The sequence below is a fragment of the Ricinus communis genome, chromosome 5 (genome assembly GCF_019578655.1).
Source record: "Ricinus communis isolate WT05 ecotype wild-type chromosome 5, ASM1957865v1, whole genome shotgun sequence".
NCBI classification, from domain to species: Eukaryota; Viridiplantae; Streptophyta; class Magnoliopsida; order Malpighiales; family Euphorbiaceae; genus Ricinus; species Ricinus communis.
The window spans coordinates 4,819,875-4,836,516 of record NC_063260.1 but is presented as its reverse complement, the minus strand read 5'-3'; the positions used below and the strand labels follow the sequence as shown (position 1 = coordinate 4,836,516).

General features: G+C 23.6%; 1 protein-coding gene and 1 long non-coding RNA gene across 3 annotated transcripts; one reads left to right on the top strand and one right to left on the bottom strand.

Moving 5' to 3' along the window:
- Window positions 1-11,284: 11,284 nt before the first annotated feature.
- LOC8280450 (protein RGF1 INDUCIBLE TRANSCRIPTION FACTOR 1) lies at window positions 11,285-16,209 on the bottom strand. 2 transcript variants are annotated; one of them, XM_048375203.1, is made up of 5 exons: window positions 16,079-16,209; window positions 14,767-15,039; window positions 14,547-14,690; window positions 14,132-14,310; window positions 11,285-11,490 (listed from the first exon to the last, which is right to left on the bottom strand). In XM_048375203.1, the coding sequence occupies exons 1-4, from the start codon at window positions 16,112-16,114 to the stop codon at window positions 14,158-14,160; spliced, it is 606 nt and encodes a 201-aa protein (XP_048231160.1). In that variant the 5' UTR covers window positions 16,115-16,209; the 3' UTR covers window positions 11,285-11,490; window positions 14,132-14,157. The 2 variants fall into 2 exon arrangements, with proteins under 2 accessions (XP_048231160.1, XP_002533470.3); XM_002533424.4 differs by lacking the exon at window positions 11,285-11,490 and having other exon boundaries at window positions 14,042-14,310.
- LOC125370227 lies at window positions 11,563-15,096 on the top strand. Its single transcript, XR_007216199.1, has 2 exons — window positions 11,563-12,501; window positions 14,554-15,096. It is a non-coding gene; the product is annotated as an uncharacterized LOC125370227 (long non-coding RNA).
- Window positions 16,210-16,642: the final 433 nt, after the last annotated feature.

Sequence of the window (16,642 nt, the reverse complement as noted above, 5' to 3'; positions counted from 1 at the left end):
TTAACAAAAATAAATAATTAATTAAAAATAACCTATTTTAAAAAATAATGTAAAATTCTAGTAAATAATTAGATAAAATAAACATATAAAATTTAATATTGGCAATGGACCATTAAACTAAATAGAATATTTTATATATTATTATTATAAGATTTAATTTTTAGATTTGTTTAAGATTAAATTGTTCATTAAATTTATAAAATAATTTATTTAATTTATAAAATATATTATACGGTTGAAAAAGTAAATATAAAATATTTAAATATATTTAATAAAATAGTATATTATATACTAATTTATTTAATATTTTTATATTATAATTTTATAATAATAATTTATACATATAATTTACATAACGAGTAAAATTAGTATCTCCCATAAGAATGAATAAGTTAGAACTTCTCGAACATTAAATATGTTTATTAGTTGAATCCGTCATTAAAACAATTATTTTAAAGATTGTTACTGTGTTGTCAATATTGGATAATAAACTATAATTCAAAATATGATAGTTTAGATCTCCATTTCTTTTGGGTTTTGACATCTGATTTAAAGAGAGAAATTAAATAAATTAAAGAGGTGCCAAACTTGTAGTGGAAGCATTGTTCTTGGACAAAAATTGTAAGTAGGAATCCGAAATGTTATGGATGTATTTATTAGTCTTTTCCATAGTATTTTAGAGAGTTTACAGAAGAAGCTTCAAGTGGTAGTCTTGAAGTTTGAATCTATCGAAGAGCCACATCCACCTTATATTCAAGCGCCACTTGTTCTTTAGTTTTATTTTTTATGCGAATAATGTTAAATAACCTTCTTTTATTTAATTCAGCTTTTATTCATGTAATATATACTATTTTTATTAAAATCTCTATTTATTTGGATTGTTTTTTAATAAGATTTATTATAATTGAAAATTGTGTTTAAAAATAAAAAAAAAAAAACAGTAGAAATTAAGAAATGACAACTCTTAAAATATTTAGAGAAATTCTTCTTATATTACATCCAATTATTAAATAAATAACAGTATATAAAAATATATAAAATTTTACAATTATTCTATGTTTATTATTCTTCCATTACATTACATGATAGAATAAAATAGGCAAAAAAAGAAAAATCTTAGAAAGGAGAATGTCCCACGGGTCAATATGAAAGAAAGACATGTGCATTATGCGCACAATCATTTACAATGGTGTAACCAGAGAGTGAATCTTACTATTATGAAATTAGACAGTTGTAAGATTATGGAGTTTTAGTATAAAATAATATCCCAATCCTTAAAGATTAGACAAAATAAAGTTACCATAAATAAATTCACTAAATATATATATATATATATATATATATATATATATATATATATATATATATTCAATTTAATTAAAATTTTAAATTCAAATATTAAATATTTAGCTATTTTTGAGATAGCATCTTACGATTTGTGAGAATAGTGTTCGACCGCAAGAGTCATGTTGCTCTCGAATAACTCTTTTTTACTATATATATATAGATAGTAAGAGAAAAAGAAGTAAGAAACCAGGTATAGGCTCATGCACAGTCAGAACATGCCTATAAATTAGGGGTTAGAAGGCTAATGGCATAAATGTTTGTAGAATATAAATAAAGTACTAATTAAAGGTAATAAAGTATGAATTAGAGATAAGAAATAAGAAAAGTTGTGTACAAAGTATATTATTATTAATCTAATCAAAGTTTCATCTCTGACTTAAGAACCCATCCAAATTCATGTGGGCTTTGAGGTTTGTCTGATTGAACATGCCTGCCTCATTGCTTACATAAACAAATACCAAATTATTACTTAAAATAATAGGCAAAATAAACTATATAATCTAGATAGATATGAACACATACGTACATATACCCAAGCACTCCATTTCTCAAGAAAATTAAAGACTTAGTTAGTGTTCCGAGAAAGACTACTATGAGTCATTCTGCTTTCTTTTTTAAATTAGGATTTATGTGCTTATTTTCAGTGTTGCCCATGTAGGTGTTTGTGTTGTTTGTACTAATAAAAGTTTATGTCGTAAAGAAAAGAAAAAAAAATTAGAAATTTTTTCATAAATATTCTAAAAGAGTTAAAAATATCATTTTTACTGTTAAAAATTTTATTTTTTTAAAATATTATAAGTTAAGATTTTATTTCAAAAATATTGTATAACTTATAAGCCACATGTGGATAGATATGTTTAATAACACTATATGCACAAAAAAAGAAAATTAACCTATAAAAACCAAAAAATATAACTATATATATATGGACACGCAATTTAAAACAAAACTTGCTTGAGTTCTTTTCTTTCAATAATTTTATTTTTTCTTATAGAGTTAAAATGACTTAAATAATTTTTTAAACTTTTCATAAGATTTATATATATGTTATATTATAACTTTATATATATATATATATACACCATAGTATTTCAAAACTCATGAATCAATTAATAAACAAAAGTGATTTTTCAATTGTTCCTACTTTAATATAGATATTAATAAGATTTTATTATTTATAATAGTGAATATATAGGAAATAATTATTAAGAAATTATGAAAATAACCACAACAATAATAAATTAGAATATATTTATATAATAAAGAAATATTTTAGAAAAAATTATAAATCATAAATATAAATTTAAAAATTGATTTTATATTATGAATTTATTAAGAATATAATTCATTATATATATATATATATATATATATATATATATAATAAAAATTTTAAAAATATTTATAGAAAAATTCTTATAAATATACAATAAAAGATATATGTTAGGTATATATTTTATATCTTGTAATTAAAATTTAAATTTGTTCAACATATACTTTAATTTTAATATTTTTAAGTATCAGTGTTTATTCAATATAATGAAATACATTCAACTTATTTTGATATATGTTCCTTATATACAATATACTTATTACATTTATATTTTTAGAAAAATACAAGAAAAAACTATAGTAAATGATATATATTTTAGAAATTTATGCATATATTTTGTATATTTTGTATATACATTCTGTATATAACTGGTATATAATATTTTACATATGTCAATTATAGTTTTAGACATTTTTCTAAACAGTGTACATCAAAAAAGTTATATGTCAAATACATATATATATATATATATATATATATTTCAAACATAGAAAACTAAATAGGTAAATTTAAAAAATTGATATACATTATACTTATTTTAGTATATATTGCATATCTTTATAGTATACAAATATTTACACTTTTTAAAAGAAAGACCAAGAGTAATAATAAATGGTATATGTTGAATAAAATATGGTATATAATAATTATATATTTAGTATTTGTAACTATTTTAATTTACATAAATTGTAAATTTATAAAAATAAAAAGGTAAAATCTTAGGAAATAGTATACATCACACTTGTTTTATTATATGTTATGATAAAATGTATATGTTAGCTATATGTTAAATAACTTTTAATCAAAATTTTAATTTATTTAATATATTCTTATTTCATTTTTTTTTCAATAGCAATGGATCTAATACGAGTATTTATGTTATATAATGAATTTATTTAATTTATTTTGATATATGTTTTTTATATGACGTAATTACTACTTTTGCATTTTTAGAAAAATACAAATAAAAATTATAACAAATAGTATAAATTTCATAGATTGTGGTATATATTCCATATATATTTAGTATACACATATTATATAAATAGTATATGAAATTATTTTTTAATTTTTATTTTGTACTTTTAATATCTATACATATATAAATTTAGCTACTATTTAAAAAGTTTCTCTAATTTTTTAAAATAAATATATTATCAAATAACATCAGTGTAAAATATAATATCATATAATCAAATTTATTGGCAAACTCAAATGGTCATTTCATTGCTTGTCTATACATGGGTAGCACCATTACAAGAAAAAAGGAAAGCGAATTTAACTAAATAACTAACTAACAAGTCTTGAATTAAGGCCTCATGTCATCTCATTTCTTTGCTAGTTATATAATAATCCGCTTACTCCTTTGTTTAGAATCGTTCTATAAATTCATTCTCCTTTCTCTCATCAGCATCACAATCATTAAAACTATTACTAAGAGCAAAAGAAAATTCATGAAAATTCATCAAATACCTTAAATGCATGTTCAAAATATCAATTGCAATCATCTATTTGTTTTATTACAAATTAACAAATTAGATCCCTACAAATTTCTTCTAAATTAATACATGCAATAAAAATTTACTTAAATAAAATTAGTTTGTCAAACACTCATAATATATTACTCGCCATTTTCTTGAAAAATAATAAAGAAAGGCTATAGCCAACTATAAGAAAGCAAAAAAAAAAAAGAACCCATTACCCTTTCAACATATTCATATATATCATTATTTCTATTATCTCTTCTTTCTCTCTTTTAATTACAAAATGTCAACCTCACTACTTATTTGATATTTATTTTGAAATCACAATAGCTTCAAAACCCTTATAACATTGTTTGTGTAGTTCCTAAGCTTGTGCATGTATTTACCACAATAAATACAACTGAGTTTTGATGATGAAATCTCTCAATATTTGTGTTCTCTTCACCTGAATAAGATTTAACCATTAACTTATAGACATTCTATGTATCAGCCTATTACGAATAAAAAAGAAAAGAAAAAATAAAAAAGAGTAATATTGAATAAAATAAAATAAAAAAGATGATGATGAAGAAAAAGAGTAAAAGAAAAAAAAAAAAGAATAGAGTTAGATCATATATAAACCATTAAAAAAAAAAAAGAGTTTACGTTATTTCTAAAAAAGAGATTTGAAAGAAAAAAAAACATTCACAGTATAAATTATATTATTTCAAAAAACATTCTATGTAATTTCCTAAAAGAAAAACTCATTGATGTCTTGACCACATTTACTCCTGCAAAACTGAATTATAAAAATATTAAAGTAAAATATTTGGGCTATATTTGGCCCATAAAATAAAGAAAAAGGCCGGTTTAACGTGTGACAACTTATGGAGCTTAATTGAAATTTATTCATTTTTTACATATTACTAATAAATAAAATATAATATCTTCATAATTACAATCCTATAAAACTCAAAATAAACACAGCCAACAATTGAAAAATTATACAGAACTAAATAATCAAAAGACTATTGAATTATTCCTCAAAATATATTACGAATTAAAAACTTTAATATATTCAATAATCATTTACAAAATTCTATAAAATTTATTAAGTATTTAATATGAAACTCATGGAGTTCCAAATACAAATTCTTTTATTTTTTTTTTCTGAAAATTCAAATTTTTAAGAATTATGTCTCTTTAATTCTTAATAATTTAAAGTTTATTGTTCTTAAAAAAAATTTAAAATTATGTTTTTAATATTTAAATTTCTATTGTTGTTTTCATGTTAGAAATTACATAGAAGTTTCATAATAAATTAAAATAGTTGATATGATCTTAGCTTTTAATTATTAATTTTTATTTTTTAGAAATATTAATTTATATTAAATTACAATCAAAGTAAAATCAAAAATTTAATATAGAAAAATATCTTTTAGATAAAAATATTTTAGTATTAGAAAAGATTAATCAACTAAGACTTTTTTTTAATTTGAATATATAACTTTAAAGCTTATCTTTTGAATTTAAAATAAAATTTTAAAAAGTCTAAAGCTAATAAGTTTTTAAGAGTTATTATTTTTATACACCTAAATTTATCATTCTCCAATTTAAATTCTCAACCTTTAATTATTTAAAGAATAATAGAATTTTGTGAATGTCTCACAACTCTGAATTCTATCATATTATTTTTCCATGAAAAGAATATATTCTGAAAATAAATTGATATGCAAAAGTCATACACTTTTTATACTTTGAATAACTTTTTTATGTACTTGTATAATACAAAATCTCTGAAATTCTCTCATTCACTTCCTTTTAATAAATTTATTATTTTTTTATTTTTAGATTCTCCTGCATCACTGTTATTTTAAAAAATAAGAGACTAGTAGGAACTTAAAAGCTAAAATTATTTACTAATAATATTTTATTCAACTTATAAATGAAAAAAGAATTATTTAACCAAAAGTTTAAAATTTAATCTGAAGAGGGACCCTAATAAAAAAAAAAAAAAGACTTTCAAGTAAATAGTCTCGTAATTTTTAAAGGATTGTTTTGAACAAACAAAGCCACTGTAAAGCTTCTAAATTTTCTTAAGAAAAACATTTAAATAATTGTTCCTATTTGCAACACATGATTTTTATTGGTTTAAGTATGACATGATAATGTGGTTTGATTGGGCATAAGTTGTGTTATGACCTTTCTTTTCTAAGCTTTTCTTTTATTTCTAACGAAAAAAGAATAATGTTGATATTAAGAGATAGAGATTTAAATGGGTCTAAATTTAACATAATAATAAAATAAATTCAATTACTTATATATATGTATAGAGTTGCATATAATATTATATGCAATAATACTTAAAGTAAAAAGAGGAAAGCATAGTGATTAATTTCATATAAAATAATTAAATGTTAAATTCACTTAAAAGAAGTTTATAATTAAAACCTTTAAAGATATTTATAGAATTGTTTTAGGTGATTTGAATTATTAAAAATTTTATAGAGTTCATTAATTAACTTATAAGAAATTTTATAGATATTAATAGACTTTAATTAAAATTTGTTATTAATTTTGCAGATTATTTTTCTTTATTATTCAATCATAGAAAAATAAATTTAATCATATTATATTTTATTATTTTCTTCTTCTTCTTTTCTTTTCAGGTTTGTTTCAAATATTATTCCACATAATGTTATTTGCAACTTCATATATAAATAACAAAATTTATTACGTTGTTGTGTCAAATTTAAATCTACTTAAATTTTTAACTCACACCATGAACTCTATTTTTTTGTCAAAAATAATTAAAAAAAATAATTTTATTGTATGATTTACCTTCAATCAAACCACCAAATTTGTATCATACTCATTTTTCTTTTTACATTACATTACTTTACCAATAGAAATAATTATTTAAATGAACTTCTTAATAAAATCTAAAAGTCTTATGATGGAATTGTTTGCTCAAAATAATCTTTAAAAAATTATTAGGTTCTTCACATGAAATTTATATTTTTATTAAGAGCCCTATTAAAATTAAAATTAAAAATTTTTGGTTAATTATTTTTCATTTTGCATTTTTAACTTTAAGAAAATATTATTAATAAATAATTTTTAGTTTTTGAGTTTCAATCAATCTCTTTTTTCTTTTTTTCTAAGATGGACAATATAGTGAAAAATGACGATAATAATGATGTAGAAAAATCTAAGAAAAAAAGATAAATTTTAAAAAAATATTAAAATTTTGAAAAAAAATAAAAAAATATTCTTAACATTTTTATGTATACCATTACATAAAAGTTATTCAAAGTATATAAAAGGTTTATATTTATAAAAGTCAATAACTTTTTTAATACTAATTACTTTTAGATACTTTATAAAAATTGTAATTGTATGGGCATGATTTTCACGGGTTATTTTAAAGTCTATAAAAATTAGTATTAAATACTTGATGATTTTTATAAAGTATTTTCGAGTATGTTCTTTTTGTAAAATTTAAAAAATTTTGAGAATTTAAAATATTGGAACTCATAATTTGAAAGCTTTATAAACCCTAAGAATTTAAAGTATATTCCTCTCGATTGATGAATTTTAAAAGTTTGTTGTTTATATTTGAAATTTCATTATTCTTTTCATATTAGAAATTACATAAAAATTTATTAAAAATTAAAATAATTGATTTTTTTATATATTTTTAAAATTTATTTTATATATTTCAAATATTATGAAATATGCTAATATAATTTCAAATCTTAATTATTAAATTTTATTTCTTAAAAAATATTAAATATTCATGTCACAAATCACAAATGAAGTTAAAATTAAAAAAATTAATATATAAAGTAAGAAAAATAATATTTTTTTATTAAAATAAGAATGTTTTGGTATTAGAAAAAAATTAATGAGTTAAGAAATTTAATTGGAATAGATAAGGGCTAGTTGATTTTCAATTTTAATGTTTTTTTTAGGGACTTAAATTTTGCTGTCACTCTGTCCAAGTAGACAATGCAATGCAAAAATAGGTGATGCGTTTGGTGGCCAATTCAAAGTATATAAGAAGACAGAAGAAGTTGTAGTCATGGAAGTTACCGACAGTTTCACGTTTGCGCCGCTCGTTGTTCTTCCCATTTCCCAAGAAGCCGTTCTTTGTTGTGTTTGCCTCACTCATCATCTCTCCCTTTTCCACACTTCACATCAAATTCGGGCCATACAAATGGTCCCCCACCCACCATATATATATCAAGTTAACTTCTGTTATATACTATTGGAAATAAGCACTCTAACTTGTTACAAAAGATTAATTTATCTCTTTTTTTTTTTTTTAACTTTTTAGATTAATTTATTCTAAGATTTTACTTTTTTAGCTCAATTTTTCCTTTCGGCAGAAGAATGAGAGTCACCCTTTTTAACTTTAAAAAAAAAATTAATAACTCTTAAAAAACTATTATGATCCAAAAGCAATTTAAATATTTAATTAAAATAAATTAATTCTAGAGGCTCTATCACTATCGCTGTTATTGCCGCATTCAACATTCACCGCCATTGTTATTACCTCACAACTATTGTTTATGCCTATTCCCTTTTAACACCATCACTAGCGTCATCCTAAAAACAACCGTAACAATAATAAAAATATGAATAACAACAAAAATTCAAGCCCAACTGCATTAAAAGATATTTTATTAATCATAAAGTAATTTTAATTAGTTAACATTTAAGTTTTGAGTTAATTCACATAAGTTGAACTCGCTTAATAATTCATTAGAATTGTTTCTATGCTCATCATTGTTGAAATCAAATGACTAATTTCTTTAAAAAAATAGGATTCTTTTCCTAAATTGAAAGAAATAAAGTTGTGAACATACACTATTAATAGAAGTTTTATATGAGAAAGAAATGAGAGGAGAAGAAGTGGTGAAAAGTGACAATGTGCTACGATGAGTAAGGAGAGAAAGGGTGGGCAAGGGAGAAGAAAAGTGAGAGCGTCTAGATTGGTGAGGGGGAGGCGAGATAATGGTAGGTCTATGGTTGAGATGGTGTTAGCGATAGAGATTTAGTTGTGGTGAAGAAATAGTCAATTTCTTAAAATACTATGTAGTGTTTTTAATTTAAAAACTTTAATTTCATTTAAAATTTGATATTTTATTGTCTTTTTATTATGTCACTCTCTTATTAGAGAGTATGGGTTTCATTCTAAAAAATTGGATTGAGTTGTCCTGAAAAGATAAAACTTTTGAATTAAAGTACCCCAAAGATTAAAAAGAGTTAAATTGATCCTTTATAATAAGTTAGAGGGCAAATTTGAACTTTATTTTAAAATTTTAACTTTTTAATATATATTTTTTCTACAACAAACTAATAAATAATTTTAAATAATAAAATATATATCAATCGTCTAATATTAATTATAAAAAAATATTCATATATATAAATATCACATCCTATTTATATCCATACTTATAATATTGACTCTAATAATAATCATTAAGTGTACTTCTTACGTTACAATTTCATTTTGCTTAATTATTTAATGGTCTCTTTTAATATCCTTTTTGCTACTTTATCTCCATTAGAATCCACTTGGAGAGGATATTCCAAAATCATTAAGCATCACCTTCACATATATTGTATTTTTGTCATGGGACCAATCATCTATAGTGGAGTATTTATTTTGTAGTTTAAAAAATATGTAAAATCATGATCTTTTTTCTTTTTTTTTTAATATTTCGAGTAGTGCTTAATCTTGCTACATTTTCATATACATAGATTTTTCTTTTATATTATACTGAAAGATGTATGAATTATTATTATTATTATAAAAATAATAAAGAGTCTTATAATATAGTAGAAAGATATATTAAAATCAACAAAAAAAAAATCATTTTTACGGTGTAATATATTTTTTAAAAATATAATTTTTTTACATATTTAAAATTTATCGCATAATTATTTTTAAGTTTTTTCTTGTTTTGAGTTATTTCTCAATATTTTCAATTGTTTCACCCAAATACAATCGAAAAAGTTATAAAAATAACCAAAATCATTATGGTACTTTTAATATTTTAAGACAATAAAAATGAAAAAAAATATAAAATATAAATTTAATAAAAATAACAAGAAAAGATATTTTTTTATAATTATCCTTTAATTTATAGAGAGTTACTCACACTTTTCTCTATTTTTTTTCATTAGCCCATAAATTTTATTAAGCTTAGTGAATGAGTCTATTTGTGAGACCCATTAAATTTATAAAATTTCATTAGACTTTGTGCTAGCCGAAGACATGTATATAAATGACTTATTAAGAAGGATATATAAGTTATTCCAAGCTAGTATAAAAATAAAAATAAAACTTAATATAGGTCATATACTAATAGTTGGGTACAAATTATTTTAATTTATAAATACCCTTCCACACTCTCCCATTTCTTTCTTTGGTCCATACCAAACTAGAACATCCCAATTTTAGAGAAATCCTTTACCAATTATATTTTTAGAAACAAGTGAAGTTTCCTAAGATGAAACACAAAAAAGTTGAAGTTTGTCCATAGAACTTGTGGTTGTAATAAACAATGTAAGCATTTTTTTTCTTTTTTAATTTTCTAATGTCAACAGAAGTTTCAGTTTCCAAAGGCATTTATTTTGACACACTTTGGAACCCACAAAAGATTTAAAAAACAGAAATCTAAGAAAATATTAAAAAATTATAATTTCTCTATTAAACAAGAAAAAAAGAAGAAATAAAAGAAAAGAAGGGTTTCTAATCCAAAAAAATGATAAGAAATGGGGCATGATATAGATATAGGCAGTGGGCCTCCATATCAAAGCTTATTAGCCATTTGTAAACGGATTGTGCCCAAGAAGAACAATGCTATGAACAGTATAAGCATGGGTTTGTTGTCCAATTATTAGCCATTTTATATCATTTAATAATGGGCCTGGTTTAGAATATTTGTGATTTTAGTTGCACTTTTCAGAATGAATTGGGCCTTGCCAGGCCAATGACGACTTTTTCTTCTTTTCTTTATACAACAAAATATACGCATAAAATCTTTTAAAAAAATAATTTCTTTTTTATTTCGGCATTTTTATACAATTTAAAATCAAAAAATCTTTATAATTTTTAATACGAAGCATTTCTGAATTTTAAGCAGATATTCCAGTCTCTTCTTCTATTTGTTCTTCTTCTCTACTGTAGCTGAAAAGTTAAGAAGTAGTTCCTCTTCTAAAGCCATGGCAATGGAGAACGACAAACCTAAATTCTTTCAACACGTCGTCGTAATGAGACCGCATGACAACTTTGACCCGCTCTGGCCTTCCGCTGCATCCAGCTGCTCTAGCCTTCGATCAAATCTAATAAATTAATGCTGATTTGGCACCAGAAGGTAATAGAATAGTAAAAAAAAATTAAAATTAAAATTAAAATCTCGTTTACTCGACAAAAGGCAATACAGTCATCGAGTCATATCTACTCATTTGGAACTTGCAAAGTCACTCTCACACTCATCCATTGACAGATACACCATTTTCTTTCTCTCTCTCAAAACAAAGAAATAAGCATTATTCATCCCTTTCTTCTCGCAGAATTGCCCCTTTCATTATATTTTTTTTCTAACTCAATTCAACCTAATCGCTGTTGAAACAACTTGTTTCACAGTCTTCACTGCAATCGTCGCTTCGCATCTCGCAGTTTCGCATCGCAGTCGTGTTGCTTACATCGTCACAGCATCTCCAATAGAGACGCTACCTTTTTCGTCTCTAACAACATCATTAATCGACGCACACATTCTTCTACTTCCTCTTGTATTTAAACTTATTAGATTTATTTTTTGATGAAACTAATGGTTCATTTAACCGTAGATTAGGAATTAAAAGATATGAAATTTTTTGAGTTTGATTTTTTTACAATAAATGGGTCTTAAATATGATATATTTTTTTTGCGCAGCAGATGTGTTGTTATGAGGCTTACGAGTGTTCATTAGTTGAGATGAAGTAGAAAGGGTCATTCTTGTTGATCAGATTGTTGTGGAATAAGCTACAAGGGGCAGATGGTAGCTGTTGAGGTTTGGAAAAATTAGGTTTAGAAGATATTGCAAAGCATCGGGATCTTTCAAAAATGAAAATTATGAGTTGATTAATTTGGGTGAACTGGGGCGTTGAAATTTAATAATATGTCTAGATATGAGTTGATAGAGAAAACATCAAATCGTACGCTGGGGTGGTGGATGGTGGTGAAGACGACAGTGCCTTGTGGGATTATCTATTGGGTGTGAGGTGTGTGGAGGACATGAGTCGGATTGCGAGTTTGCAAGTTCCAAAAGTTGGATGAGTCTGAAAGCATTTATGACTCGGTCAGTGTGTCTGCTCTTACTGAATTCATGAGTTTTTGGATTAATTTTTAGTATTTTATTATATTTTGGTGCCAAATCATTATTTTTATCGAAAAATTTGATGGGAGAATAAAATTGCAATTGAAATTTTAGTTTAATACTAATTTTTAAAAAATTAACAAATTAATTAAAATTATTAAAAAATATCTATTATATTTTAACATTTTATTAGTGTACTGATATAAAAATTAATCAAAAGATATCTATTAATTAATTTAATATTATATAAATTAATATTATCAATATAATTGATATTATTATATTTTAGAATTAGAAATTATTATATAATTAAAAATTAATTTATTAATAAATATAATATTTAAAATATTATTTTTTGAAATAAAATTTTATTTAATTAAAAACTTATTTATTAATTAATATAATATCAAAATATAATTAATATTCTATTTTTTAAAATAATCATTATCTTATTAGAAAAATAATCATTATCTAATTAGTAAGCTAATTTATTATTAATATACTATTTTTAAGGATTAGAATAAGTGTTTAATTAGAAATATAACTTATTAATTAATAAATTAATAAAAAAATTATAAAATTACACATATATTTGAATTACATATGTCAAAATAAGTACACATATCAATATAAGAATAAATACACGTATTAAAATAAAAATTTTATATATCGGAAAATTTAAATCTCAAAATTAATATATATATATATATATATATATAGATTTAACATTTGGTATTAGATACATGCTCAATGAAAGACATAATTAGACAGTATGATATTAAAATCGCTCTCAACATTCCCTTTGTACCAACTATTAAAAGTTAAAGATGACATAATAAGAATAAATGGCTTATTATAAACCATATAGCAAAAAAAAAAAAAAAAAAAGAAAAAGGTGTTTTAGGTAAAGGAAAAACTGTTAAAGAAATCACTAGTCTAAGGCTAAGATATAGGATTTTAAGTATCATAGATGATTTCACATGAAATTTAAATTTAAATTTAAACTACTAAATTGAACAAGATTTTTATTTTAGCAAAAGTTCAACAAATAAAAGAGACAGATATTTGCATAACAGAAAGAGTAATTCAAGAAGAAAGGCAACAATCCAAAATCTAAACTAATATACTAAACAACAAACTTACAACAGACCTGTCATCTATTGCATTCATCCTTGAATTCTCAAGAACTCTAGTTCAAATTAAGAAGAAGTTTAACGAATTCACTAAGGGTTGGAAAAATAAGGAAAAAAGTTTAATTTAATCTCTAATTTTATTTTTGAGTTTAATTTAGACTCAAACATATAATAAAAATTAAAAAAAAAATCTAAATTATTCTTAATTGTTCTATCAAAATTAAAAAGTCCTACAATGTCATAATTACTAAATGTATTTATTGCGCGCCTAAACCTCGCGGCATACAATGTTATTGTCATTGTTGTTTTTAATCTTAGTTGTAGTTTTCATTTTACCTTAATCAGTCACTTTGCATCCCGAAGCAATTCATAGCTTAAAAGGATCATGATTAAAATAAATAAAAAAACTTAATAATTGACCAAAATTCTCATAAAAAACATTAACCTTCAATTACTAGACTTTGAAAGGTCAGTCGTACCATGTCATACAAACATAACTAAGGGTTTAGAAGAAGGGTGCCCTACAAGGTATTCCCTTCCTTTTCCGCTTCGGTTGCTCGGTGTTCGACTCTTTGTTTATTCTTATACTACTTGGCGGTTGCTGGATGGAAAGAAAGGGAGGATCCAAGTCACTTGACTTCCTTCCGAATGCTCTCACCTGAAATTTCAATTCACCATTTACAGTAAAAATAAGAAATAATAATAAATGTGTGAACAAATTAGAAGGTCTAGTCCAACAACAAAGGAAATACTTTTTATTTTGTCAGAAATGGTAGGAGATATTAGAGATTGAATCTTAAAACTCGCAACTACCATCTCCTCTTTAACTGTAAGACAAAGACTCAAGAATATTAGTTGCTAGAATTATCTAAAAAGAATGGGAAATGAAAAAACCTTGCAGGAAATGGAGCAGTAGCTGTAGTGTTCAGGTTCAGCTAATCTTCTCTTGCACACATCACAAACTCCAGTGTTTAACAGAGGGCCGCAATGTGGGAGAGGATTCAGAGATATAACCAACCGCTTGTTGCACTTATATGGCTGCAACCCAAATCATTACATCAAATTAACTTTAAGATTTTTGGAGATAATTAAGGTAGATAGAGCAGGGATATACCTGAATCTGAGAACAGTCAATGTACTTATCCATAGCACCAAGGGAGACGACATCCTTGTAGACATGCCTGTATATTTTGAGGATCTTATGATGGCGATGGGTAGCTGAGGACATACAATATTGGCAAGCTGACAAATTGCAGTTTATGCAATATCTATTTGTCTCATTTCTACGAATTGGATGAGTTGTACACGATTCAAAGAATGTTCTTTTCAGGAATTCTTCGATCCACTCTGGTTCCTTGGTGTGTCTGTGGTGTGTTGCTTCTTCAGCCTGACAATTTATTTGTTTGAGTAAGAATATCATTGATCAAGACAAACATTCCGCCTACATTTTTTATGCATTCAGTTAAAGTGCACTCCAATCTACAGATTAAATTTCAAGTACTATTTATGAATCGGCACGTATCGGAACATAAATATTATAACTTATATATACTTTTTGGGATTCAAAATATGATATTACAATTATGAATATATATAAATCTATTTATCAATAATCATGATTCGAATTTGAGTAAAAAAACCAAATCAGTAAAATATAAATTTTACTTTTAGAAGATAAATTTAAAGATTTTGAATTTAATTTTTAAGGAGATTCAATAAAATTCAAAGAATACTACATATATAATATAGTAAATCAATGAACTAGTGGAGATTTTGGAACCAGCAATCAAACTTAAATTAAAGCGAGTACTAAAAATACTGAGGCCTTCTGAAGGAACCAATGTGATAAAGTTGACATCAAATTTCAATTGCTAAAGCTACAATTATCTTGATTTCACTCTGTTACAATCAAGAAGTGTTTTGGGTTTGATAAAGTTCAGTCGGTATTCACATTTTTTTTTTAAAAGAACTATAAATCCCAATTCTCCTTTTTCTAATTGAAAAAGCATATGTTATTTTTCAGAAATTCAGGAAAAATAAAAATGTGAAGATTCTCCAATAAAAAGAATCATATCCCAAGTAAAAATCTTATCACTAAGAAAGATTAAAAAGATTGGCAGATAGTCCAATTCCAACACTGCAATCCTAGTTATCCACATGTCTATTTCAAATTTAAGTGACTCGTGTATATATATATCAGTATATATTTCAATGTCTTAATAATAATATAAATAAATTATGAGAAGAAAGAAAAAGGAAAATCAAAAGAAAGAAAGATAAACAAGTGAAAGGGAATATAATTAAGGAAAAAAGTATTAGTAAATTAATTAACCACCTTAATGATTCATGAAAAATTATTTAAGCTCATGGGTAATTAAGGAAAATCTAACATAATAATTAAGCAAAAATAAAAATAAAAATCATACCTGGTTTATTTCTTTGGATGAAGATTGAATCATCATGTGAATCTTCTTTTCAAATAAGATTACAAGTTTAAGTTCGAAAACTAATTGGAAATTAGGGAGAGAAAAGATAGAAAGGAAATGATAAAATTCTGTGTTGATAGTTAAACAAACGTAATAATATATATATATATATATAATATGATTATTTTTACTATTAGCTTTTTTTCTTTTCCTTACAATTTCGATGAAATCTAAGTGCCTAAGCCAATAGATAATTTACTTTTGATTCTCGAGAGTGGAGATTAACATATGTTTTAAGACATTCGTCAGTTTGTGCAGAAGAGTTTCACCTCTTTTTTACCATATAAAACAAAGGAATACTAATATTATATTATGTGTTTTAGTTAAAATAATTATTATCTTTCCATAACAAAAGATTTCCATGTAATCTTTTCAGGACTTGGGTGATATCTCAATGTCCTATATTTTGCATATGGTAATGTATAATAAAAGTATTTTATTATTATTATTATTATTATTATTATTATTATGAAAAAACAATAAAATCAACCAAACTACTTTTGA

Coding starts and splice junctions, on each gene's coding strand:
- LOC8280450 (XM_048375203.1), bottom strand. CDS start 16,114: ATGATGATTCAATCTTCATCCAAAGAAATAAACCAG. Junction 14,691..14,766: donor TTGACTGTTCTCAGATTCAG/GTATATCCCTGC, acceptor TTTGGGTTGCAG/CCATATAAGTGCAACAAGCG. Junction 14,311..14,546: donor ACTGCTCCATTTCCTGCAAG/GTTTTTTCATTT, acceptor TTGAAATTTCAG/GTGAGAGCATTCGGAAGGAA.